The 27,933-nt window shown below is 43.1% G+C and overlaps 2 protein-coding genes across 9 annotated transcripts; one reads left to right on the top strand and one right to left on the bottom strand.

Annotated features, from left to right (window-relative positions):
• Positions 1-226: 226 nt before the first annotated feature.
• On the bottom strand, positions 227-2,897 carry cib1 (calcium and integrin binding 1). Of its 2 annotated transcripts, XM_014148189.2 has the most exons (7): positions 2,620-2,897; positions 2,204-2,238; positions 1,788-1,887; positions 1,145-1,298; positions 919-1,037; positions 587-675; positions 236-500 (listed from the first exon to the last, which is right to left on the bottom strand). In XM_014148189.2, the coding sequence occupies exons 1-7, from the start codon at positions 2,668-2,670 to the stop codon at positions 479-481; spliced, it is 570 nt and encodes a 189-aa protein (XP_014003664.1). In that variant the 5' UTR covers positions 2,671-2,897; the 3' UTR covers positions 236-478.
• An 8,417-nt stretch (positions 2,898-11,314) lies between these two features.
• Positions 11,315-26,894, top strand: agbl2 (AGBL carboxypeptidase 2). Of its 7 annotated transcripts, XR_001321319.2 has the most exons (24): positions 11,948-12,277; positions 12,461-12,507; positions 13,708-13,774; positions 14,138-14,284; positions 16,834-17,013; positions 17,205-17,312; positions 17,435-17,585; positions 17,718-18,384; positions 18,529-18,671; positions 18,828-18,987; positions 19,143-19,269; positions 19,346-19,446; positions 19,538-19,656; positions 19,733-19,799; positions 19,888-20,001; positions 20,178-20,267; positions 20,379-20,495; positions 20,757-20,814; positions 21,668-21,895; positions 22,166-22,190; positions 22,344-22,727; positions 22,889-23,029; positions 23,500-23,901; positions 24,594-26,894. XR_001321319.2 is itself a non-coding variant. In XM_014148298.2 (23 exons), the coding sequence occupies exons 2-23, from the start codon at positions 12,472-12,474 to the stop codon at positions 23,765-23,767; spliced, it is 3,498 nt and encodes a 1,165-aa protein (XP_014003773.2). In that variant the 5' UTR covers positions 11,315-11,403; positions 12,461-12,471; the 3' UTR covers positions 23,768-23,935. The 7 variants fall into 7 exon arrangements, 6 of the variants coding, with proteins under 6 accessions (XP_014003773.2, XP_014003774.2, XP_014003775.2 ...); XM_014148298.2 differs by lacking the exons at positions 11,948-12,277; positions 24,594-26,894 and adding an exon at positions 11,315-11,403 and having other exon boundaries at positions 23,500-23,935; XM_014148299.2 differs by lacking the exon at positions 24,594-26,894 and having other exon boundaries at positions 19,891-20,001; positions 23,500-23,935.
• Positions 26,895-27,933: the final 1,039 nt, after the last annotated feature.

Below are 27,933 nucleotides of genomic sequence, written 5' to 3'. Positions count from 1 at the left end.
CTTTTACAACCCTGTTCCTGGAGCGACCGTCCTGTAGATATTCAGTCCAACCCTAATCAATCGCACCGGATTCTAATAATTAGCTGGTTGATAAACTGAATCAAGTTAGTTACAGTATAACTAGGGTTGGAGTGAACATACAAGAGGGTAGCTCTCCAGGAACAGGGTTGGAGAGCCCTGGACTAGATATTCATGGTTATTTGTTCAGACAAATAAAAAAATGACAGTCAGTGACTAAGACTTGATTACTTTTATTCTAGATATTTAGATTTAAAAAATACAGTTAGAGGGCTCTTATTGCATATACATTATGTAAAAATACATTATCAAACATAATAGAATATTAATCTACAGACTAAAGAATAAGGCAAAATCTAAAAATATATTATTACAATGAAGAAGAAAAAAATGGGTCTTCTGAGTATTAATGGGACAGAGAATCCAAGGCATCCATATCCTGGTATCTTATTTGTCGACTTCACAGAACAATCTTAAAAGAACTAGAGAACAACGCAGAGCATTAGAGGGAGGCTCATAGGTGCAATGTAGAGATTATGAAGAGTATTCTAATCAGATTTGTACTGACCTGACGAAATCTGGTGACCTTGAGATGACGTGTTGGAACTCTGACAGATTCACAGTACCATCTTTGTCTATATCAGACTCTTCAAGAATCTGCAATATTGTAAATAAGTATTTGTTTTAGCCTTGGAGATTGAAAACGGAGACCTGAAAGGTAGACTCGATAGGACCATAGATCATACTCAGCAATGCAATTTCCTGTGTTGAGACGGTTTTCAAATCTGCCACAGCTGCTACTATAGGCTAGGCTGATGCTCTTCCCAGTTTATGGTCTCCCCTGAGGCAGGGCCACATTGGAAAGAACCAGGCAATAGTGGCCTTAATCTGTTAACTCACATTGCTGATGAGCTGCCTCATCTCTTCAGTGGTAAGCCTTGTGTCATCCGTCTCACCAGTCAGACAGTTCACCAGCTTCTCCAGGTCCCCACCATCCAGAGTGCCATCATCATCAAAGTCTGAACAGACAAAACAATACCAATTCAACATTTTCACCAGCCCCCCCTAAACAACAATGAATACACTACATGCATATACAGGCCTAAGAAAGTCTCAATTGTATTACCAAAAATGCGGAATGCGTAGTGGGACTTGATTTCCAGTGTAGCTGAATCACTGAAGGCACTCAAGAGATCAAGGAAGTCCTCAAAGGTGAGACTTCCATCTTTCATATCAGATGTTGAGAATACGTGACAGATCCTTTTTCTGAAAGGGTTGGACTACAGGGTGGGGACAGAACATAAACATTAAGTCCAATGCAGCCATTTTTCTCTGTCGATGTCACTTCTGGGTAACAATTACCTTACTGTTTTAAATTCAAATAAATTTAACATTTTATTAGCAAAGAGAAATTTCACAAGCAAGAATTTTGCTAGGACTGTTGGGGTGGTCTGAGTGGGGAGGGTAAAACTACTAACTAATTTACTGCTTGGTGAGGTCACCATGGAAAGGCCAACGCTCCATCCCACCAAAACAGACTGACATTTCAGGCAGTCTTTTCAAACAGCTTACACTAAAAAGGCATTATCATTATCACAATATTATTCCAACCTCAGTATGGAAATATATATAACACACAATAAAACCACATTGTTCCTTAAAGGGCCAGTGCAGTCAAAAGTAAATCAAACATGTTAATGTTTTTTAACTAAAAATAATTTGCTCGCTGTATTAGTAATTTAGTATAATTTTAATTGCAATCTTGTCACCTTGAGTTCTGGCAGTGAAAGGACTTTCTCCATGGGCACTCGAGGGGTGGGGATGTTTCTGTCCTCTTTGGAGAGGAGTTCACTGAATCTCTTGTGTGCCCTAAAGAAAGCATGCATCACAACCTGCACTCTGCCTGTATGGATGTTGATTGCTCAACAAGTCTCTTTCGCAATAGATGTACAATGACAAACCTTTCCACCCTAGTTCAAACTGTTACAGTAAATACATCTTGCCTGTCAAACTTCCTTGTAAATTAGACTTTAGTACTTAGTGTAAGTAAGGATTAAAGTTCAGTTGACAAGGAAGTTTGGCTCTGGCAAGATGGAGCCTATATATTTACTATATGATCAAAAAGGATATTGACAACAATAGCATCAGTGAATTGAAATAATGGGGAATAACGCTAGTTACTTACAGAATAATTTCTTGCTTTGTAAGAAACGTCAGCTCCTGGAGGGGAAGAGTTGGTGCATTATTTTCAAATACACCACACATTCCAAATTGATATAATTATGCCTCAACTTCTTGCTTTTATCAGTGTCGTGTTACTTGCAATGCGCTCAAGAAGTTGTCCTACCAACAACGTCATCAAAAGCTGACAATACACTTGAGAATTAATAAGGCAATTATTCAAGCCGAACAGCGACTCTTTATGAGGGCATAAACTATATAACTAACTAGCTGGCTAAAAACAACTTGGCTAGTTTTTAGATACCGCGTTAACTAGCTTGCTAAGAAGCTATTTGTTAACCTAACCACGTTATCAGAAAGTACAATGACCAACAACTTGTTGTGTAACGTTACATTGGCTAGATGGCTGTCTTATTTCACCTGATATTCTGAGAGCAGATCCTTCCTTAATTGACTTGCTGTTGTTCCCATGTTGTTGTTTTTTTCTTCTGTTTGTTATTAGCTAGCCAACTTCAGAGAAAGAAAACTTTCTGCTTCGATAACTTTCCAAAGCAGCTAGCCACTTCCCCTTTCCAGAATCGACGAAATATACCATAGTAACAAGATTTGCATAGAGCACGCCAACACACCACCAGATGGCGATCACGTGCCTCAATACAAATCGCTGACACAGGAAGAAAATCGGAACAAAAGATGGATCCTAACCACATTGACTTCCAGTTTACGTATTTTTCCTTCAATTATTTGAATAAATCATTAATAAATACAGGTTATTGACTCTTTTCTACTATTACGTGGAACATTTTTATTTAGAAAATGTCCGAAATCCGGAAGTACTTTTTAGTGTTGATGCGGAGACGCTGATAAAGTATGCCATGTTTTTAGTTGCTTCCTGATAGTTGTGGTAAATAACGGGGTTAAACTCGACAGATATGTAATTTATTTTCTACGCTGCTGGTTCAGATATCGGTGCGTTAGCTACATGCTATTTAACTTGAGATAAGACTCGGCGTTCTCACTCCATGCCATTCATCTCCTTGTTGAAACGAGACACATCGTGCCACGTAACGTCAGGGTAGCTACCGGTGCTAATATTTATTGCAGACCAATGGAGAACGGCAAATCGCCAACACGCTTCGTCTACTGTAACCGAGATTTTGCTGACCATGTTTGCTGGTCTGGATGTGGTGACCGAACTGCCCCGATGTCAAAATTTGACACGACAATTCAAGCCGGCTGGACTGACAGGATGGACAGAGGGCTGTTCCGTTATCACCTGGGTGACTTGGAGACAAGAATTTTACCTGGGCCGGCTGGGTATGTGGCCCAACTGAATATTCAAAGAGGGATAGAGAGAAGACAGCCTCAGGAAATATTAAGCATCAAACAAAACTTTGACACCAAGCAGTTCAACTTCAACAAAATAAATCCAGATGAAGTCATTTTTGAAATGAGTAAGCAAATTGAGCCTACGTCGCACCCCAAAGGTGGGGGGCCCTATAAAGAAAATGGACGGCCATGTGATGAACTCTGTAGAATTATGGTGATGGTCAATGTTAGCCCATTGGAATTTGGTCACTGTTTATTAGTTCCAGAACCCACCCAGTGTTCGCCACAGGTCCTGACCCCCGCTGCCATCCAAATCGGAATTGAATCTGTGCTCCTGAGTTCTGACCCGGGCTTCCGGGTGGGATTCAATAGTCTTGGTGCGTTTGCATCTGTCAATCATCTCCACCTTCATGGATACTACATGAACCAGGAGCTAAACTTAGAAACTGCTTCAACCCAACCCTTAGTGCCGGAAAAGGGATTTTACCGTCTGAGAGACTTCCCTGTCGGCTTTATGTTCTACTCTGAAGTGGATGACCTTGAGAAAGTTGTCTGTGCCATTAGTCAGGTCACAGACTCATTGGTGGAGGGGAACAAGGCACACAACCTGTTTTTCACTCGAGGCTGCCCACCTGGGAAGTCTGATGTGCGTGCCAGGCGTGGTGTGCGCATTGTCGTGTGGCCTAGGAGGTCCTGCTTTGGTGCCAAAGATGAATCTGCCTTCAATGTGGCTCTGTGTGAGCTGGCTGGACATTTACCATTCAAGAACAGACATGACTTTGAACACAGCACTGAAAAAGATGTGATGGCCATCATTCAGAGGTATCTGCTGCCTGACCAACAGTTTCTTCAGTTGGAACAGCAACTTACTGCACATTTACAGAAAGACATTTAAGCCTGATTTACCTGGAAGTGAACAATTGGGCTTATTATATTTCATGGGCATTAAAGAATAACTCAACAAATCTCAACTGAATTAAACATACTTGAAATCGCAGTAACTTTGTATTTTTTGCTTTTTCAGATGACCACAAACACTGGCGTAATGCAGTTTCTCTGTTTTTAGAATATACAACTGTCCTGTATAGGATACCTGAACCTGCATGACAGGAACGGTCCTCCGAACCCAAACCGGCGCCATTGTGCATACATTTATTTTGTCTCCCCACACCAAACGCGATCACGACACGCAGGTTAAAATATCAAAACAAACTGAACCAATTCCATTCATTTGGGGACAGGTCGAAAAGCATTAAACCTTCATGGCAATTTAGCTAGCTAGCTTGCACTTGCTAGCTAATTTGTCCTATTTAGCTAGCTTGCTGTTGCTAGCTAATTTGTCCTGGGATATAAACATTGCGTTGTTATTTTACCAGAAATGCACAAGGTCCTCTACTCCGTCAATTAATCCACACATAAAATGGTCAACCCGAATCATTTCTAGTCATCTCTCCTCCTTCCAGGCTTTTACTTCTCTTGACTTTATATTGCGACTGGCAACTCATAAATTAGGTTCGTTACCGCCACCGACCTCGTTCGTCTTTGTCACCCACGTGGGTATAACCAATGAGGAGATGGCACATGGGTACCTGCTTCTATAAACCAATGAGGAGATGGGGGAGGCAGGAGTTCTAGCGTGATCTGCGTCACAAATAGAACTGACTTCTATTTTAGCCCTTAGCAACGCAGGTGATAATTGAATAATATAGATTTCTAAATGTATTTTGCAACGCGACGCGAGTGGTGTAGTCAGCCTGTTAGTTTCCAAGTACATATGGAAATTAAAAAGGTTTATGTATTAATGGCTTTTGAGGGTTACTGTCAATGATTTAATACCTACATATCTTTTTACATCAATGACAGGCGCACAGGTATGTCAGTGAGCATAAGTAGCTTACTTCCTTTCCTCCCCACCATATTAGAATTACTTCAAACTAATTTAGGCCTCACAGGTTGCAAGTTAATCCTCTCATCCAGCATTAGGACTACACAGATCTAGGTGAGAAACCAGGGGAGGACCATCCTCAGTGAGTTTCATAAAAATGGTGAAACATTAAAAGTGAGCCTTTTTAGATAAAACTACTAAATATATTCACAGGTCACCAAATAATTGATGAAAAAAGTGTTTATCAAGGAAGGTCGACAGTAGCCTCAGCAGCACTGTAGGGCAGCACCATGGTGTAGCTGGAAGACAGCTAGCTTCTATCCTCCTGGGTACTTCAATACAAAACCTAGGAGGCTCATGGTTCTCACCCACTTCCATAGATTTCACAGCAATTGTGACAATTTCCGGAGGACATCCTCCAACCTATCAGAGCTCTTGCAGCATGAACTGACATGTTGTCCACCCAATCAATGGATCAAAGAATGAATCTAGTACTGAAAGCATAAGGCACAGATAGCTAGCGCTGTAGTGCATAAAATGTGGTGAGTAGTTGACTCAAAGAGAAAGAAAGACAATAGTTGAACAGTTTTGAACAAATTAATTTCTTCCAAAATTGAGAAGCGAGAGAGCTAGCTATTTTAGGTTGTGTATATATATTTTTTACTTAGCTAGTGAATGCAGCTAGCAAGTTTAGCCTAATCAAACAGAGAGGGATGCAATGTTAGCTAGCTTGCTATGGCTATCCAACACTGGAACTTCAAGGTAAGTCAAGGAAAGCTTTTGGTTTTATTAATTTATTGCCACCGGGGCGTGCCGGTGTAACTGCTAAACTGATATCTGACTTTACTGCATGATAGTTTACTAATGCGTTAGTCCTGGTATGTTGACTATGACGTGACAACCATGTAGTCTGTGTGTAGTGGTTAGCGGTCTTGATATGAAGGTTTGGCTTGGAAAGTTTTTTTTGCCTGGTCACAGACAGCTTATGTGTAGTGCACTGAAGTCCACAAGCGAAGGGAAAAGGTGAGAGGAGAGCACGTAGATAGTTGTGAGAATTATATATATATTATATATAAACTGCTCAAAAAAATAAAGGGAACACTAAAATAACACATCCTAGATCTGAATGAATGAAATCTAATTAAATACTTTTTTCTTTACATAGTTGAATGTGCTGACAACAAAATCACACAAAAATAATCAATGGAAATCCAATTTATCAACCCATGGAGGTCTGGATTTGGAGTCACACTCAAAATTAAAGTGGAAAACCATACTGCAGGCTGATCCAACTTTGATGTAATGTCCTTAAAACAAGTCAAAATGAGGCTCAGTAGTGTGTGTGTGTGTGTGTGTGTGTGTGTGTGTGTGTGGCCTCCACGTGCCTGTATGACCTCCCTACAACGCCTGGGCATGCTCCTGATGAGGTGGCGGATGGTCTCCTGAGGTATCTCCTCCCAGACCTGGACTAAAGCATGGAGCGAGACATGATGTGCTCAATTGGATTCAGGTCTGGGGAACGGGCGGGCCAGTCCATAGCATCAATGCCTTCCTCTTGCAGGAACTGCTGACACACTCCAGCCACATGAGGTCTAGCATTGTCTTGCATCAGGAGGAACCCAGGGCCAACCGCACCAGCATATGGTCTCACAAGGGGTCTGAGGATCTCATCTCGGTACCTAATGGCAGTCAGGCTACCTCTGGCGAGCACATGGAGGGCTGTGCGGCCCCCCAATGAAATGCCACCCCACACCATGACTGACCCACCGCCAAACCGGTCATGCTGGAGGATGTTGCAGGCAGCAGAACGTTCTCCACAGCGTCTCCAGACTCTGTCACGTCTGTCACGTGCTCAGTGTGAACCTGCTTTCATCTGTGAAGAGCACAGGGCGCCAGTGGCGAATTTGCCAATCTTGGTGTTCTCTGGCAAATGCCAAACGTCCTGCACGGTGTTGGGCTGTAAGCACAACCCCCACCTGTGGACGTCGGGCCCTCATACCACCCTCATGGAGTCTGTTTCTGACCGTTTGAGCAGACACATGCACATTTGTGGCCTGCTGGAGGTCATTTTGCAGGGCTCTGGCAGTGCTACTCCTGCTCCTCCTTGCACAAAGGCGGAGGTAGCGGTCCTGCTGCTGGGTTGTTGCCCTCCTATGGCCTCCTCCACGTCTCCTGATGTACTGGCCTGTCTCCTGGTAGCGCCTCCATGCTCTGGACACTACGCTGACAGACACAGCAAACCTTCTTGCCACAGCTCGCATTGATGTGCAATCCTGGATGAGCTGCACTACCTGAGCCACTTGTGTGGGTTGTAGACTCCGTCTCATGCTACCACTAGAGTGAAAGCACCGCCAGCATTCAAAAGTGACCAAAACATCAGCCAGGAAGCATAGGAACTGAGAAGTGGTCTGTGGTCCCCACCTGCAGAACCACTCCTTTATTGGGGGTGTCTTGCTAATTGCCTATAATTTCCACCTGTTGTCTATTCCATTTGCACAACAGCATGTGAAATGTATTGTCAATCAGTGTTGCTTCCTAAGTGGACAGTTTGATTTCACAGAAGTGTGATTGACTTGGAGTTACATTGTGTTGTTTAAGTGTTCCCTTTATTTTTTTGAGCAGTGTATATATGTATACAACGAGCAATGTGATCATGCTGTTTTTATGTGGCTGCTATGAAAGTGAACTGTGTTTGCGTGTGATCAGGGGTGTATTCATTCCTTCAATTCTGTTAAAAAATGTTTCTTAAATGGAAGCAAACAAAACGGGGATAAACATACCTGAATTTATCCAATAGAAACTTATGTTTCCAACTGTTGGGACTAATGATTACACCCTAGATCAGCTAGATGCAGGCAAGAGTGTGCAAGGCGGTATTGAATGTGTCACTGTCTTACCTTGATTGCTCAAAATTCTCTCGACCAGTGCACCTATGTTGTAAACTTTAAGTCATAAGCTTTGTTTTAGCAATGAAATGATGGGTACAGGGAAAATTTGAGTATCATGTAGTAGCCTAAACCTAGCGATGTTACATTGGGTGCTGGGTGAATGGAATATGAATGACAGTCATCCAATATGCTGTAATATAAACAAGGCCATGATCCTAAAAAAATTTATCATCCTCCCTCATCGTAAACGGCCCTGACCACCACTGTGAGCAAAATAGTTGACAGTGGCGTGCGTGGGCCTTTTGGAAGTTCATGCAGCCACTGTCATTGAAATATTTACTCCAATCATTGCACTTTTACACATTTTCCCCATTGTGACTTTTATTACATAACATTGATACGCTTCCTGCCCAGTGTGGCTTCTCATGTGCACAGTCAGATCCCTATTACTAGTGAAGCAGACAAACGACACAGCTATGTACGTGTAAAAGCTGTGTTATTTTTCTATAAACTTCCATACAATAGAGGTTAAATAAACTAACGTTATCACAAACCTGCTTGGGGGGGGGTTCTACTAAGCTATATGGAATTGTTTTAAGGTCATACAAAGGATAATTTAGCTTTTTGATTTGGAATTTTATGACCACTTGCAGTAACAACAAAAAGATATTTAAAAAATATTTATTTTTTGGCCTTACTGCTATTAGCCCATACAAACAAATTTAATAAAATATTCACTACATGAAACAGTCCCCAAAAAATATCAAAAGGAAGTTGGTTCTGAAGTGTCTCTCCTATATCTGAGAGATATAAGAAAGATCAGGAATAGTTTTGTTATATATATATATATATTTTATTTTTTTACATGGATTAATAAAAAAATAATCCTCAGCAATCTACACACAATGCTCCATAACGACAACAGGTTTTATACATTTTTGCAAATGTATTAAATAAAAAACATAACTTATTTACATAAGTATTCAGACCTTTTGCTATGAGACTCGAAATTGAGCTCAGGTGCATCCTGTTTCCATTGATCATCCTTAAGATGTTTCTACAACTTGATTGGAGTCCACCTGTGGTAAATTCAATTGATTGGACATGATTTGGAAAGGCACACACCTGCTATGTAAGGTCCCACAGTTGACCGTGCATGTCAGAGCAAAAACCAAGCCGTGAGGTCGAAGGAATTGTCTGTAGAGCTCTGAGACAGGATTGTGTCGAGGCACAGATCTGGGGAAGGGTACCAAAACAATTCTACAGCATTGAAGGTCACCAATAACACAGTGGCCTCCATCATTCTTAAGTGGAAGAAGTTTGGAACCACCAAGACTCGTCCTAGAGCTGGCCAAACTGAGCAATCGGGGGAGAACGGCCTTGGTCTGGAAGGTGACAAAGAACCCGATGGTCACTCTGACAGAGCTCCAGAGTTCCTCTGTGGAGATGGGAGAACCTTCCAGGACAACAATCTGTGCAGCACTCCACCAGGCAGGCCTTAATGGTAGAGTGGCCAGACGGAAGTCACTCTTCAGTAAAACGCACATGACAGCCCGCTTGGAGTTTGCCAAAAGGCAGCTAAAAGACTAAGACCATGATGAAAATAAGATTGAACTCTTTGGCCTGAATGCCAAGCGTCACGTCTGGAGGAAACCTGCCACCATCCCTACGGCAAAGCATGGTAGTGGCAGCATCATGCTGTAGAAATGGCAGCATCAAGCGACGCTCCCCTTCTAACTTGACAGAGCTTGAGAGGATCTGCAGAGAAGAATGGGAGAAACTCCCCAAATACACGTGTGCCAAGCTTGTAGCGTCATACCCAAGAAGACTCGATGCTGTAATCGCTGCCAAAGGTGCTTCAACAAAATACTGAGTAAAGGGTCTGAATACTTATGTAAATTTAATCAGTTTATTGTTTATAAATTTGCCAACATTTCTAAAAACCTGTTTTTGCTTTGTCATTATGGGGTATTGTGTGTAGATTGATGGGGGGGGGATTTAATCCATTTTAGAATAAGGCTGTAATGTAACAAAAAATTTAAAAAGTCAAGGGGTCTGAATACTTTCAGAATGCACCGTATATGGTTACTCCCCCGTGAGTCCTCATGTGACCCGTCAGATTAGTGCCAGTCCTCAAACATTTGTCACAAAAACAGCAATGGTATGATTTTTCACCTGTGGATCCTTGTGTGCTTTGATGTTCACTCTGAAACAAGCCTGTGCCACAATCAGGGCAGACATATGATTTCACCCTTGTATGAGGCCTCGTGCACTCTAAGATGGGAACCAGTGGTGAATGAGTCCTTGTGTGCACTGTCAGCTTACAATTCCTTACAAAACATTTACTACAAATGTTACAAGGAAACTTCGCTGTAAGTTGCATTTGCAGGTGATCTTTCATACTTTCCGAAGACTCAATGCATTTTTCACACAGCACAAGGATGTTCTTTATCCATTGTATGAATTTTCACATGATTCACTTAAACACCTTACAATGACAAGAAGCATTATGACGTTGACTGGGTGATTTCAGATTGGATGACTGTAGAATTCCTACCCTTATTAATGACACAGGAGTTTTGTCTTTTTTCTGTCCATGTTATATTTGATTTGCTGGGCTTAAGTCCCTCAGTCAGGTTTTAACTTTCCACCCCATTGACACTCTGTTTTCACACTGAACTGCAGAACAGTCTGGATTACTGCAGTGAGATAATGACTCACTGGTTAGTTCTGATACTATGTAGTCCTCTTCATAAGGTTCTGTATTGATCTGTTTAGTTGAGGTGCTGGGGAGAGAGACCCTTTCATAATTAACTTCATGTTGACCATGATAAATATATGAGTGCAGAATTAGGTTCTCATCACAGTCACTTTTCACACAGGCAGGAGTGAATATGGAGTGTTTGGTACCATCTTCCAGCTTTGGAAGCTGCTCTTCCCACTGACTGGTCCTGAGCTCCCCATGTTCCTCTGTAATATGTGTGGGCTCCACTCCTGCACACAGTGGTGCTGATCAGGGGGAACCTCCTGATCAGCATGGAGAGTGAGCTGCTGGAGGTCTAGATGAAATGACAATGTAAACGTTGTCACGAGTCGCCTAGGGTAGGTAGACTGCAATCACCATACACAATACACGCATTGACATTGAAAACGCAAAAGCTGATATGAGTCGTCCAATAAATACTGTACATTTTGTTACATACAATGTAGAGTAGTCGAACTAGACAAACTAACGAACCTGCTATGTGTAGCCTGATCTCAGGTTTAATAACAGCGATTTCAAGCAGCCTTTGCAGACAGTCGTTTTCCTCCTTTGAAGGGGAAAGTTCTTCCTGGTACTCAGTTTGCGTTTTATTCAACTGCCCGGAATATCTCAACAGCAACTGTTAATCGCTTGTTGAGAAAAACCCGTAGCAACTGTATTGAATACTTTTTTAGATAACGCAAGTTGCAGCTAGAAAGCTACCTTCGTGTGCTCTTCCCATGCCGGTGGTGTAAACAAAAGGTGAGCACTGCAAGCTTTCTTGATCTTGCAGTAGCTAGCTAGGTATTGTCGCCACCACGATCAAAGCAAAGCTACAAACAAGAGAACTGGGGTGAGTTCAGTTCGATTCAACGTGTGCTACGTTGCGTGACGGTTTGAGGTGCGTTTGCTCCCGTTTGGTGGGTGTGATCACTTGAAATCGCAAAACTCGTGCAGCACACAGCATACAATCTCTCTCTGGCCCACATAATCACATCGGTATTAAACTGGTCGTTCAGTACATGATCGTTTCCGTTGAATTAAACTTTCAATACCATTCTGTCATACTGAACGCACCCCTGATCCCATGGCAACGGTGCATGGAACATTAGTTCCTAAGCAACATTGTAGTGAAAGTTCTTTTTTGCTCGCTGCTACTGGTCAAGTGACCTAGCTAGCTATGAAGTTCACCCATACTTTTCTTGCAAGTCAAGACGTGTTTTTCATTCAAAGGTACGTTTGGGGTTTTGTCTAACGTTATTTGCTGTTAGGAATGTTCAATAATATGTGATAATATCTGAGAAACTGTAACCACTCGTTGTTGTTGGTCTAAAGTTCTGTTCCTAGCTAAGTAATGTTAGCTAACTTAGCAAGCAACACGTGAATACTAACTTCTGTGGGAATTCTCTTTTGCAGTTCTACCCAGGATGTGCCCAGCATTGAAGACAGACACAGAGATACTGGTCAGTACTGTAGCTAGTTAGTTAGATGAGAAACATTTTAACATGTTGGGTGGACCACTAACAAAAACCTAAACATGAGTAGAGCAAAAGCATCCCATAATAAACATGTTCACATGCAAATCAGATTTATTTGATTGCTAGGCTAGCTAGCTAGATCTTCAATGATCTCTAGGAATTATTTATATGAGAGCAACGTATGAGGTGTTGTACAATATTTGAAGCCATAGGCGACAATTTTTTTTACAAAGTATCCTATGCCAACAAAACACAAACGTGATTGTTGTTGTGATCAGGTAAGATTGTACATATAACGTTACTAGTCAGGACCCGGTTTCCCGATAGCGATGGAATTTCGTGTTTTAATTATGCATATTTCCTACAAAGGCAGAAGATGTAACATGCGTTTCACAAAACACCAAGCAGAGAGGTTTGCAGTGCGTCGTTGTATCGATCCTGATAGGATAGGAAGGGAGCGCTGCTCTCGGATCAGCTTTCTCCATTCAAATCTTTCCTTAACATTATCATTATTTCACAAAACGGACGAGGGATCAGCTCCTAGAGAGATATTACTACCTACGGCTGTAAATATTGAGGTGGCTTATTCTAACGCTTACCCCCCCCCCCCAAAAAAATATTCACTGAATAACCGATTTGGCACATCATTGCACACTTTAGGCTACACGTCATATATTGAGACCAATTACATACCTTAGCCTCCAAATATAACTAAATTGATTGAACATGAAATGTATTTCAATATGATTAAAATAAGCCTATAGCCAACTGTTTTATATGTTAATGCAGTCATCTCGGTTGCTTGTTTTGATTAATCGCAAAGACACTGGCAACTTTGTTTTTCTAGTCAACTTTGGTCGGAAGTTATCTGCCGTCACAGATAGATGGATAAATCATGTGATTTCATGTTTAGCTGTTCTACGAGTGGTTTGAGGCAGGCGTTAGATTAGGAGCGTTTTCAAGTGCGACGTTAATAACGATGGATTTGGGAATGGCTCAGAGATTTAACAATGCTTCAACAAAGGCTCTAACGATTAATTTAGCCGTAAGATACTTTTGGGAAACCGGCCCCAGGTGTTTTACGGTTATTCACATATTTACAGTATTTTTACAAAATGCTTACAATAATTGCAGTAGTCTATCACCTAGCCTACTAAATGCAAGCTTCATCTGATTTATTCCAAGAGGCCATCAGAGGATGTCAATGAGAGACTCATCCTGCACCACCTACAGCACTATGGACTCTTTACAAGTAGGTTGGCACTTGGCAACCTGACATAATTACTGGAAACTCAAGAGGCTTGCCTTGCATCATTTGTTTACATAAATGTTACTTGGTGAGACCTGACCTACATCATTCCACTCTCTGTCAAATTACCATGCAATTTAATCCTGCAAATCAATCAATTCAAGGGCATCAATCTTACCCCAACAAACAAGATGCCATTGTGACCTTTTATACAGTAGTTGAGCATAGTACATGAGATTGTGCTACTGCTACTCTTGCCATATTAGCCAGTTATGTAACATGTTTATGCATTCTTTGCTATTAAACCAAGAAAAAAAAAAACATTACAGAGTGCTTCCCTCAGAAATGTCAATTCTCTCCCCTCAGGCACAGAGAATTCTTTCCAAAGCAACCTCTTAAGACAAAGATGGAGGGATTCCCACCACCCCGGATCCATCCACCCAGGCACCCACTCCTCTGACAGCAATAATTCCAACATGGAGGATGAGGAGCAGGAGCCTGGCAGGAGGGCATGTAAGATAAGAGCCACAAAATGGACATGCAAAAAGGACAAATGGGTCTAAATAGCGAATAAAGCTATTTTACACTTGAACTATAACAATATACTCTTCATCTGGATAGTAGTAGGGGTAATACCTTGATTAGAGGACACAGAGGGTGGTGTCAGTTTAGTCATCTTTTAAAGCCCTGTCATCCCAAAAGACCAGATTAGATCTCTGTTGAATGCCTCTGCTAGTTACGGTTAAGCATCTTATTATTAGCGTCTACTACCATCAACCGGCTTTGTTTTTCTCAGCAGTATAGATCAAATATTATACATATAGTGCATTCGGAAAGAATTCAGACCCCTTGACTTTTTCCACATTTTGTTACGTTAGAGCCTTATTCTTAAATTGATTAAATTATTGTTTTTTGTCTTCAATCTACACACAATACCCCATAATGACAAAGTGAAAACAGGTTTTTTGAAATTTTTGCAACTGTATTAAAGACAGATACCATATTTACAGAAGATTTCAGACCCTTTGCTATGAGAATCGAAATTGAGCTCAGGTGCGTCCTGTTTCCATTGATCATCCTTGACATGTTTCTACAACTTGATTGGAGTCCACCTGTGGTAAATTCAATTGATTGGACATGATTTGGAAAGGCAAACACCTGTCTATATAAGGTCCCCAAGTTGACAGTGCATGTCAGAGCAAAAACCAAGCCATGAGGTCAAAGGAATTGTCCGTAGAGCTCCGAGACAGGATTGTGTCGAGGCACAGATCTGGGGAAGGGTACCAAAATAAATCTGCAGCATTTAAGGGTCCCCAAGAACACAGTGGCCTCCGTCATTTTTAAATGGAAGAAGTTTGGAACCACCAAGACTCTTCCTAGAGTTGGCCTCCTGGGGAGAACAGCCTTGGTCAGGGAGGTGACAAAGAACCCGATGGTCACTCTGACAGAGCTCCAGAGTTCCTCTGTGGAGATGGGAGAACCTTCCAGAAGGACAACCATCTCTGCAGCACTCCACCAATCAGGCCTTTATGGCACATGGCAGCCCACTTGGAGTTGCCAAAGAGAACCTAAAAGATTCTCTGGTCTGATGACACCAAGATTGAACTCTTTGGCCTGAATGCCAAGCGTCACGTCTGAAGGAATCCTGACACCATCCCTACGGTGAAGAATGGTGGTGGCAGCATCATGCTGTGGAATGTTTTTCAGCGGCAGGGACTGGGAGACTAGTCAGAATCGAGGGAAAGATGAACGGCACAAAGTACAGAGAGACCCTTGATGAAAACCTGCTCCAGAGCGCTCAGGACCTCAGACTGGGGATAAGGTTCACATTCCAACAGGACAACAACCCTAAGCACACAGCCAAGACAACACAGGTGTGGCTTCGGGACAAGTCTCTGAATGTCCTAAAGTGGCCCAGCCAGACCCCAGAATTGAACCCGATCTAACATCTCTAGAGAGACCTGAAAATAGCTGTGCAGCAACGCTCCCCATCTAACCTGAAAGTGCTTGAGAGGATCTGCAGTGAAGAATGGGAGAAACTCCCCAAATACAGGTGTGCCAAGCTTGTAACGTCATACCCTAGAAGACTCGAGGCTGTAATCGCTGCAAAAGGTGCGTCAATAAAGTACTGAGTAAAGGGTAAATGTGATATTATGTAAATGTAATATTTCAGTTTATTTTTAATACATTTGCAAAAATGTTTAAAAAAAAAAAAGTTTTTGCTTTGTCATTATGGCATATGTGTGTAGATTGATACAGAGAAAAAATATATTTTATCCATTTTAGAATAAGGCTGTAACATAACAACATTTGGAAAAAGTCAAGGGGTCTGAATACTTTATACAGTGTAGACATTGTTAATGTTGTAAATGACTGTTGTAGCTGGAAACGGCAGATTTTTTATGGAATATCTATATAGGTGTACAGAGGCCCATTATCAGCAACCATCACTCCTGTGTTTCAATGCCATGTTGTGTTAGCTAATCCAAGTTAATCATTTTAAAAGGCTAATTGATCATTAGAAAACCCTTTTGGAATTATGTTAGCACAGCTGAAAACTGTTGTCCTGATTTAAAGAAGTAATAATAAAACTGTCCTTCTTTAGACTAGTTGAGTATCTGGAGCATCAGAATTTGTGGATTCGATTACAGGCTCAAAATGGCCAGAAACAAAGAACTTTCTTCTGAAACTCGTCAGTCTATTCTTGTTCTGATAAATGAAGGCTATTCCATGTGAGAAATTGCCAAGGAACTGAAGATCTGGTACAACGCTGTGTACTACTCCCTTCACAGAACAGCGCAAACTGTCTCTAACCAGAATAGAAAGAGAAGTGGGAGGCCCCGGTGCACAACTGAGCAAAAGGACAAGTACATTAGAGTGTCTAGTTTGAGAAACAGACGGCTCACAAGTCCTCAACTGGCAGCTTCATTAAATAGTACCTGCAAAATACCAGTCTCAACGTCAACAGTGAAGAGGCGACTCCAGGATGCATAGGTATAGTTTTGTCATTAAATTCTATCACCTTTTTTTGTGATGCAGTGTTGTTTTCAATCTATCCCCAGTCACCTTGCACCTGGGACAGGCCCTCAGGACCAGGCAGCTGGTAATAGATTTTGACGGGGAGCGTCCCATCCCCCGGCTTAGGGAGCCCCTGGACCTGTTTGCCATCCCCTCCACCCCTTTCCAGGGGGTCCGCTGGCCCATTGAGTATGAGGTCTTCAAGGAAGCCATACACCACATAGGTACATACCACTGAACTGTATATGCTGTAACAAACACTAAGTGTTGTTGTTTTGACCTCTACAGTGTATAGAACAGTCCAGAGCTATCCATTACAGAGTTCTGTTTCTCAGTGGGCTCCCCATTTTAACTATTATACAGTATAGTGTTAATCTAAATTGTAATGTTATTGAAATATATTGCTGTGTTCTAGAGTGGGACCCTCCAGACCCAGAGCCGTTCTACCAGCCCACGGGCCATGAGAGGGCCCCCATGCCTGTCGGGGAGGAAAAGGGGAATGTGGTTTACTGCATTGACCCAGGTAACCCTAACTGTATGTCATTAAGGTATATAGTGGTGCCCTTAGTAGGCTTTCATTTTCTGACAGTGTTACCTCTCTCACCTGTCCTTCTAGCTCCTGTTCTTATTCTTTCCCCTGTTTAGGCACAAAGACCTCCTACTTCACCTACTCTCGTGTGGGAGGAAGCCGGGGGCCCATCAAGAGCTCCACCTCTTTTGCCATGCATCAGGACAAGTCCACCCTGGCCTTTGAATCACGCTTCGAGAGCGGCAACCTGCAGAAGGCAGTTCAAGTGTGAGTCTACAGAGCCTGTATAACTGTTTAACCTATTTACAAATTGTTGCTAAGTTACAGGGAGGGTAACTGTGTGTAGGGAAGAATCTTTCCTTCTCACTCTCTTTCTATCCCCCTCTCCCCCTTACACAGCGGTGTCCATGACTATGAGCTCACCCTCCGCACCGACATGTACACCACCAAGCACACGCAGTGGTTCTACTTCCGGGTCAGAAACATGAAGGCGGGGGTCACCTATCGCTTCACCATAGTCAACTTGATGAAGGCTAGCAGTCTGTACTGCCTGGGCATGAGGCCTCTGCTCTACTCTGAAAGAGCCGCCTGGGAGAAGGGAGAGGGCTGGCGCCGAACTGGCTCTAACATTAGATACTACCGCAACCAGCACCACCAGGCTGAGCAGGACAACAACACTACCACCAACACAGAGTCCCTCCACTCCCTTACCTGGACTGGCCAGTTCCCCTACGACTCAGACACCTGCTATTTGGCCCACTGTTACCCTTACACCTACTCCCACCTGCAGCGCTACCTCAGCCGCCTCACCTCCAACTCAGCCACCGGCGCCTACTGCAAGCTGCGGGTGCTGTGCCGCAGCCTGGCCGGCAACGCTGTGCACGTGCTGACAGTGACGTCACCAGGAGGGGGGTGGATGGATAGGAGTGCCAAGCGGGCGGTGGTGGTGACAGCCAGGGTGCACCCCGGGGAGACCAACAGCTCCTGGATGATGCAGGGCTTCCTGGACTTCCTGCTGGGAGAGTCAGACGATGCCAGGCTGCTGAGGGAGACTTTTGTGTTTAAGGTCGCTGACGCACTTTGGGCCTTTTTATCTTTGTAAATATCCATGTGTTCCATGTGGGATAAATTACGTTTTCCCTTCAGAATTAGAAACACCCAATAAAGACACCCATGTTGATTGTTGTGTTTCTCCCTTGCGGACTTGCAGGTGGTGCCCATGCTGAACCCAGACGGGGTGGTTGTGGGGAACTACCGCTGCTCTCTGGCCGGCAGGGACCTGAACAGGAACTACAATACCCTGCTGAGGGACTCCTTCCCCTGTGTCTGGCACACCAGGAACATGGTCAAGAGGTGAGAGGCGGGAAGCCGGAGGATACTCAAACAGATGTGACACAGTCATACCTTTCTAACCTACGGAGAGGTTTGTCAGTTCACTCTGCCTTTTCTGACCTCTGACCCTGTTGCCATGGTTTCCCCTCTGTCCTTGTTGTTGCCATGGCACCGAAGACTGATGGCTGAGAGGGACGTGGTGTTGTATTGTGATTTCCACGGTCACAGTCGTAAGAACAACGTCTTCATGTACGGCTGTACCAACAGCGACGATGCCACACAACGACTCCATGAGAGAGTCTTCCCGCTCATGATGAGCAAGAACGCCAATGACAAGGTTCCAATCCCATTGAAATAAAGAAAATCATTTTTTTTTTACTGGAGACCTGGCCAAGAAGGCATCTCCAGTATAAAACCACAGTACAATCATACATTTATGTTATAAATCACAGCTAGGGAGTCCAACACGATGTTTGTGCCCTCTTCCTGAAGTTCTCGTTCAGGAGCTGTAAGTTCAGGGTTCATCAGAGTAAAGAGGGAACAGGACGCGTCGTCATGTGGAGGCTAGGCATCAGGAACAGCTACACCATGGAGTCCACCTTCGGAGGCTCCACTCTGGGTAAGCATGCACAGGGTGTAGTGTGTGTATATGCATGCTATAGAGCTTAATTTCACATAGCCATTCTGTATTATAGGGAACAGGAAGGGGACCCATTTCACCACCAGGGACCTGAAGTCTCTGGGGTATTACTTATGTGACACACTGCTGGACTACTGTGATCCCGACCCAACCAAGGTGAGTGGAGTCAACCTCTCACTACCACAGTGACCAAGGTTACGTCTCAGCTTGTCATGTTGATGAGCCATAATGTGTGTGTGTGTGTTAGACCAGTCACTGCCTAGCCGAGTTGCGGGCGATGTTAAGGCAGGAGGTCAGAGAGAGGCTGGGCCGGGAGGTTGACTCTGATGGATCTCTCAGCGTCTCCATTTCTGACATTGAGTCCAGGTAAGGAAGGTTTTAGAGCATCACACACACACACACACACACACACCTAAATGTCCTTTTTGTGTCTCCTCCACAGTACCAGCGGCTCAAACAGCACAGAGTCTGATGGCCTGCCTGTCCATCTACTGAACCGAATTGATGAGGTGCCGTTTGAACCTTAAACTTCATATGACCTCAGTTATGTTTGTGTACAATAGCTTTAACTGAGTCTAATGCCACCTTCTTTTCTAGCAGAGCCAAGCGAAGAAGAAGCAACTGAGGAGTAGTAAGGAGAGGAACAGACTGAGACAGGAGAGAATGAGGAACGTCGACCCAAAGGTCATCCACAGGAACATCAAGAACATAGTGAGAAGAACACACACAACACATTAGTGCAGCTCATCCACCAGATGCAATGATTATGGATCAAGCGTGATTGGGCGAGTTCGTTTTGCATTGCCTTTTGCCTCGGAAGGGTGGAGATTTCACTTCACTTTAGGGACAAAACAAATGACATTCTTCCTCTTGTCTGTTCTCTGCAGGACCCTGTGCTACCCACTGAGGACATGGTGAAGGTGAGGATCGAGGAAAAGACGGTGGCTGTGGTCAGAGAGAAGAAGAAGAAGAGAGAGGTATGGATTAGAGAGAGAAGCTCACGCTCTTCCTCATTTGCTTAGACAGATTGTGGCTTTTGCATTTCCCCAGTATCTCATTTCATCTCATCACTTCTGATGTAACGGTAGGTGCCGTTTGTGGTGACAGTGAGCCGTCAGACAGGACGCTCCTGGATCCCCCATCCCACCACTCGCATCGGGGTCATAGGCCATGTGACCCTCTGGCAGGAGGAGGAGTCAGAGAAGGTAATGGCTGCCATTCCACCCTTCAAGCCCTACTGCATGTTGATAGTTTTACATTGTCAATAAAGTAATGTTACAGGTAACATTTTCTCAAGGTATTTCACAACAACCTGGGCCTAAACCCCCACCCCCCCCACCTTTTCTCAGTAGGTCAATGCACTCTGAGCATCCCCATCCCATCAAACTTGACAAAAGGCATGAACGAGCAATGTTTTGTCCTAGTGTTTTGTCCTAGTCTGATGCTCAGCATTAACTGTGTTCCAGAATGAATACCTGGACGCTGTAAGGGCTGCATACCTGCGTACTCAGCCACCTGTCACAGGTACATGGATAGACTCTTTAGGAATGGATTTATTTTTCTGGCCATGTGACTTCAGAAAAACATTTTTTTTTCTTTCCCAGTTTACATGCTGAATGTTTAGGTTGACATTTATTGTCATGAATCTTGCCCTGTGTAATGACCACGATGGGAGACAGAGAGCTGGTTTCAAGTGCAGGGCGCTAAAGGACCACAGGAGGAGGCAGGTAGCTGGGTCCAGGGGCAGGCAGGTCATACACAAGGGGACCAAAAAGGCAACAGTACAGGCAGGGAACAGGCTAGTAACGTCGACCGGGAGATCAAGCAATAGGTTGATAACAGGAAATCCGATAGGCTAAAGTACAGGCAGGGAATAGGCGTCGTTAGGGAGGGAGGCAGGCAAAAACTATCATACACAGAAGGATTAATTACAGGAAACCCAGCGCTTCGAATAGAATTGTGTCAAAAAACAAACAATACCTCACAATGATGGGGTGCAAAGAACTGAACTAAATAGTGTGTGATAATGACATACAGGTGTGTGATCAGAATTCAGGTGATTGGGATCTGGAGAGTGAGCTGCATTCAGGGGATCTATGTGTTTGAGAGTGTGAGCTGGAAAGTGAGCTACGTTCAGGGTATCTACGTGTTTGTGAGTTGGAATCAGACGTTACACCCTCTGCAGAGTGGTCACTAGCTGGTACAGCCACAAAGTAATACAATATTGTCTTAACCCTAACCACAATGCTAACCCTAATGCCTTACCCTAACCTTAAATTCATTAATTCATTTGTACTTTGCAACTGGCTCGTATAGCGGAAATTGCTCAGTTCTGCCTCCAGGGCAATATTCATTACAATAAACGTCCCTTCCTCAGAGGAGCCGGAGGAGGAGCGGCTGCAGTATTGGAGTCCCCAGCTGCAGTTTGGCTCCTCCCAGGCCCCGTGGCCGGGACCTCAGCGTCGCCCCTTATCTTTTACAGCCATACAGCAACGTGGCTTCTCTGTGCCTGTGCCCACCTCGAAGATCAGGGTTCACACCACCCCCATTCAGCAGCAACCCATACCCTTCAGCCCCGATCACAGAAGCCACGCTGGGATGAAAGGTGGGTTGGAGCACAGAAATAGAGTGGGTAGAATGGATGGTACAATATTGACATGAAGAACACACACCCAATATGAAGTTAGGTGTTCACTAACAGAAAAGTAGTATGAAATAGAATTAAAGTAGTATGACAAAGAACTGCAATCAGGAGTGAAGTCAGTGGCATTCTTTTCCACTCCACAGTTTAACAGATGCTAATCAAACATTCCAAATATTGCTATTGCAGAGATGTTCGATCAGTATGAATGCTGTTATCACTCTTGTCTTTCAGAGAGGATGCCTGCTTTACACACCAGGCAAGTACAGCGAGACATAGCGGTAAAATATGCTCTTTATTGAAAGTTGACTGCATTTATTACATACAGGACTGGGACCGTACATCGTCGGCATAAATATGTTAGATTGGACAGTCCGTCACACAAATGTGTTTTGTGTTGGAAATGTGTCAGGTCTTCCCCAGTAGTTCCGGGCATGCAGTGCAGGGTGGTCCCTGAGTTCATCCTGCCACAAGGCCTGGAGCCCTGCCGCTCTTCCAACGTCTACCCAGCCAAGTCCCACCACCAGTGGCCACGCCCAGAGAAACAAGGCCACGCAGCCCGGGTCTCCATACGCTATTACATGCCAGAGGCTCCGACCTCTAACACAGACGCCCTGGAGCCCCTACGGAGGAGCCCAGAAAGGGACTGCACAGCAGGTGTATCAGGCGCTATGCCTGTGGGTGAGCAGGACCAGAGTGGACCTCAAGCAGCCTTTGAGAAGCCACTGAGTAAACCTGGGACAGACGGTAACTCCTTCCTGCCAGACCTGAGGCACATAGACTTCAGAGGGAAAAGGTTACTGTCCTCTCCACGTATATTGGTATACACAGTATAATACAGTGCATATACAACAGATGTTTATTTATGTTTCTTTCATTCTACATGTGAGAATAACTCTCTCCCTCTGAGGCCCTGCTCCAGTTATAACCCCTCTTTCCTCCCTCTTTCCTCTGTAGCCATGGCCGTCTATGGGGGGACCAGGCAGGGGCTGGAGTACAGAGGCAGGGCCCCTCAAAGAGAGAGCCGCTGAGGGGGGGAGAAGGCAGGCGTGTGTGTGGAGGAGATGCAGCAGCAAGGCGTGTGAAAAGCAACCACAGGTATGCCACCCCTTGGCTTATACCAGTTTCATATTTAAGCAATAAGGCCCGAGGTGGAGTTATATATGGCCAATATACCACGGCAAAGGGCTTTTCTTAAGCACGACACAATGCGGAGTGCCTGGATACAGCCCTTAGCCATGATATATTAGCCATATATCACAAACCCTCGAGGTACCTTATTGCTATTATAAACTGTTTACCAATGTAATTAGAGCAGTAAAAATAAATGTTTTGTCATACAGTGGTATATGGTCTGATATTTCACGGCTGTCAGCCAATCAGCATTCAGGGCTCGATTCACCCAGTTTATAATGTTCTTTATCTTACCAGCTAGTACGTCTAAAAACTACGTTCAAGTGTCACATGCACAAGTACAGTGAAACGCTGAACTTGCTTGCGCTCAGTGGAATGCTTAACTTGCATTCAGTGCTCATTTTGCAATCTCTGAATGGTACTATTCTTCTCAGGTTGGCCCAACAGACATTGCAAGAGGAGGATAAACAGGAAATGGGCATTTTACCCCAGATGTCCTCGACCACCCTCACCAAGATAGATCATCCGCCCCCACAGCTAGACAGTCTACGTAGGCTCCAGAAACTCAGCCTGGCCAAGACCTCCAGGTTCCACTCCAGTGGGAGAGGGGAGGAAGCAGGGACAGGGATGGATCTGGAGAAGAGGATGGTTGCCAGACCGTCAGGGTCTGCCCCTCCTCGCAGTACAGCACCTTTGAGCTGAGAACCAGGCAGGGACACACATTGACAAATGTACCAGACAGACTGCTGATATGAACCCCTGAAGATGGGCGGAGGCTATAGGGAGTTTCTGCTCTATTTTCACCACAAGAAGATGTACAGCACATTGCCTTTCAGGTGGATATCGAAATTACATGTATTTTTGCCTCAATTGTGTGCCTTTCTTATTTGATGAGTCTACATGTCACTTTAAATCTAACTGAACTGTTTTGCATACTTTTTATATTTTGTATCCATTTTTCATAATGTCAATTATTTATTTTTCATTTCTCAAATGGGGCATAATCAGATTGAGTCACTCCCAATGCAGAAATGATTTCTGTTAATCAAGAGACAACTCATCATTGTTAAAGTATCATATAACATCGGTCCAGAAAATACTGTGTCAGTATTACTGGGCAGCCCGTGTAGTATTATCAAACTGTGTAAGCATGTCTTCATCATTCAGACTCAATGTTACTGTAGCATAAACCTTGTGAAACATAGATATTTAGCAGACACTTGTCCAGAGCGACTTAAAATTAGTGCATTCATCTTAAGATAGCTGGGTGAGACATCCACATATCACGTGACAAAAAAAATATACAGTATATGTGACTAAAAAGACAAACATTTAATCTCTTCACATCTGTACAAAAAAATTACTCCAGGTGCACATGGTATGAAAATTCATCTGAACATGGTCCACTGATACAAAACTGAGGGCTTAATCCTAACTTGAGATACATGTAAGTAGCATGTAAGTTTCTCCTTAATCATAATCAACATTAGTAGGAGATTTATACGACTCTCTTTCCTCTGTTTCCCAGTGTTCATCTCTGTTTCTGTGTGTCCGTTCAACCGAGCAGTCAGGCGGCCCTCAGATCCTGAATCCCATCAAATCAGAGGTGCCAACTCTCACGCATTGACCGTGAGACACATGGATTTGACCCTCATCTCATGCAACCACGGCACACCTCTTACATCTCACACATTGAAAAGTACTGCATTTATTTTTCTAATTCGTGTTGTGCTCCAAATCGTTTTGAAATTGGAAAATCTGCGACCGAGGTTAAGACTCAGGTTGATTCAGGTTGGATATTCGCCTGTAGTTTTCCTTATGTCCACCAACAGCAGTTAGGGACCGTCAACATATGTCACTATCACATTTTTCACATTTCAATAGCTCTTTAACCATTACTCCTAAAATGTTCAAAACTGATTCTCGCTAACCCAATGTCAGAGACACATATTGCACACACGTTTTTTTGTCGATTTACATCTCGCACTATTTTAAATTATTTATGAAAAAAATTGTACACAAACCTCTAAGGTTCATAATGTACACTCAGTGGGCCTACACATTGCACACCCTTTTGCATCTCATGAGATTTTATGAGAATTTTTTGAAGTTTCAAATTTCAATAGCTCCTTATCGTCATATGACCTACAACCCTTTCAGAATATTCACTGAGTACTGAGGTTAAGACAGTTTCAGGTTGGATATTCGCCAGATATTCGCACTTTCAAACCTCAATAGCTTTCAAACCACTTGAGCCACAGACTCCAAATAAGTGTCATGATGTTGGAAACATTGCGCACAACATTGCACAGGTCTTATTTTCACGATTTGGACATGAATTCACTTTTCAAAGCTAATAAACGTGGAAATGTGAGCAGCGTTCCATATTAGTTAGGGAGTGTAAACAAAGTACAAACTTGCTTTACATTTGAATTTCAATAGCTCTTTGGTCATGTGACCTACTGGACTAAAAGAAGGTTCAGAATGTCCACTGACTACCCTTCTATATTACACACCCATTTGTTTGCCTCTTTTCATTTCAGGTGATTTTACATGAATTTTTCAATCTTTAGAATTTCAATAGCTCCTCGGTCATGTGACCTACTGACCTCAAACAAACTGAAGGTTCACCTAAGAAGTATGCAGTGGATATATACCCATATTGCATAACCTTTAGTTATGTATCTTCTATATTGTTGTAGATGAATATTAGTTTGACAATTAGGGGGTTCAGTCCAGTGTTATGGTTACCCTTTTCTTTAATGTTTATCTATAATAATTGGTAGTTCTGAGTACTTATTTTTCCTTTCCTTAAGTATTTATTTTGCCACAGTATTTACCACCGTTACACAATAGGAGAGATAAAGAGAATATCTCCCTCCATCGTTAATATGAACCATAAAGGAAAAGGGTAAATTACGAGAGTCATATTATTAATTGTCCAAAGCAGGGATGGAGAGTTAACTGCACGGCCAAAGTCAAAATTAACAGAACTAGTTAGTAGTATACATTTATGTACCAGGGAAAACAAGGCTTTGACTTGAAATAACTTACCAGTCACACAAAAAGCTTAGTCTTTGATATTTCAACCCTAGTAAGGACAAAAATGCTTTTAGACCTACAAGCTACATTGAAGCTTCAGACTATTGTTTCTGTGGGCCATTTGACAGGTAGTTTACATCAACATGGAAAAGCACAGTCTCCAGTCCGACAGGGAATAAGCATCTGGTTCAAACATATTGTTAAAGAATATTCATAATAGCAGAACCTGTGTTGCTTTGTTCGTTGACTATAAACATTGCCAGATTGTTTACATGACGGTGCCTGTATCATTCAGCAATAGCAAATGTTATCTCTCTGGCGGCAAACAGACTTGCTGTCTCCAGCTGACCATTTGCCCACTGGCCTGGGCAAATGTGCGTCTTTGTCATCTTATCAAAGACCACGTTGTCCTTAACCACGACAGCTTTCCCAAGGGAAAAAGCAGAGTCATACAGACATTCTAAATTACTCATAAAACACCTCAGGAATTCTCGTTTTCTTCAAAGATGAAAGGATTCCCTCTAAGATAGTCATACAAATGTAAGCATTTGAAATGCATTTATTAGTGTATTTCTTATTATTACCTTGTAAAAGTTGAATGTAGTTACAGGTGAAGATGGGCCTGCTATGTAATTGTTAGTTGTGTAGTTCTAACTTTTTATAAACATTTTGTAATATAGAATAATTATTTATGACAAAAGATGTGGAAGTTTACAGGTTTATTCAAGAAATTGGATGTAAGAAATCTGCAGATTGTCCTCCATTAAATTAACTAATGGTCTTTGAAGTACAAGTGGCCTGCTTACATTAGCACACATTTGAAATAAATATACCACTGGCGAAGAATATGAGACCTGTTGAACCAAACATAAGGTCCTATGGTTGATGGAGAAGAAAGAAAGGTATTTCAGAGAAAAGCTTCAAGATGAGTTCTGGATTTTGTTGCACAAATACACACGACATTCCTAAATGGACAGACAAATTGGCAGAGCATGTACCCTCTACCGAAGTATCTGATCTGGTTAGAAAACTTGGCAATCTTTATAGTCAGCCATCAACGAAACACGGCATGTCAGCACTTTTGCATACAGAACAAAGCGATCCTGCAGGTAGTGTTACAGTACAGTACATATCTCTGCAGGGGTCTCAGACAAACTGGCCCCAATATTCAATTTGTATGTGAGTCTTTACCCGTCTTTCCTGTCAGGTTAATAGACATGAGGGTGTGTCTGTGAGGAAGGCTATGGATATGGGAATCTCAGTCGTCATGGATCTTGGGGCGTCTACAGCTTGAGGGCTCTCATGGTTCTTGGAGTGTAGACAAATGGTAGAAGATGAGATGGTGTTATGAAAGGGAGGTGCGTGCCGTGGTGCTATAACATAAGGACACCTGACTGGAGCTAGACTGAAAATGCATCAATACCGTGAAAGCAAGAAACTGGAGACAACATTTTGTGCCCGACCATTAGACTTACAAAAATTCTAACATTAACTCTGAATTTCAACAATGACACAGTCTTTGACCATCCTATTGAAGCTTGAGGACTGTTAGAAAGGAGTCTAGGGACCATCGAATATCCTGCGTCGTGAGATCGTAATGTCCTGGAAGGGTTTGAGGGTATAATGGTCTTTGAAGTACAAGTCCAGGTACAAGGCCGCTATGCAATCTGGTTTCCGAGCTGGTCATGGGTGCACCTCAACCACGCTCAAGGTCCTAAACGATATCATAACTGCCATTGATACGAGACAATACTGTGCAGCTGTATTCATCGACCTGGCCAAAGCTTTGACTCTGTCAATCACCACATTCTTATCGACAGACTCAA

Source organism: Salmo salar, chromosome ssa16 (assembly GCF_905237065.1).
Source record: "Salmo salar chromosome ssa16, Ssal_v3.1, whole genome shotgun sequence".
Taxonomy (NCBI): domain Eukaryota; kingdom Metazoa; phylum Chordata; class Actinopteri; order Salmoniformes; family Salmonidae; genus Salmo; species Salmo salar.
The sequence above is the reverse complement of the archived record's forward strand: the minus strand, read 5'-3'. Positions and strand labels throughout refer to the sequence as shown.

Excerpts from the sequence above, each read along its gene's own strand:
- agbl2 (XM_014148298.2), top strand. The coding sequence starts at position 12,472 with ATGTGCCCAGCATTGAAGACAGACACAGAGATACTG. Across the intron at positions 14,285-16,833 it reads GGAGCCTGGCAGGAGGGCAT|TCACCTTGCACCTGGGACAG; the intron begins GTAAGATAAGAG and ends ATCTATCCCCAG. Across the intron at positions 19,270-19,345 it reads CTTCGGAGGCTCCACTCTGG|GGAACAGGAAGGGGACCCAT; the intron begins GTAAGCATGCAC and ends TCTGTATTATAG.
- cib1 (XM_014148189.2), bottom strand. The coding sequence starts at position 2,670 with ATGGGAACAACAGCAAGTCAATTAAGGAAGGATCTGCTCTCAGAATAT. Across the intron at positions 1,299-1,787 it reads TTTCACTGCCAGAACTCAAG|TCCAACCCTTTCAGAAAAAG; the intron begins GTGACAAGATTG and ends CCCACCCTGTAG. Across the intron at positions 676-918 it reads TGAGGCAGCTCATCAGCAAT|ATTCTTGAAGAGTCTGATAT; the intron begins GTGAGTTAACAG and ends ACAATATTGCAG.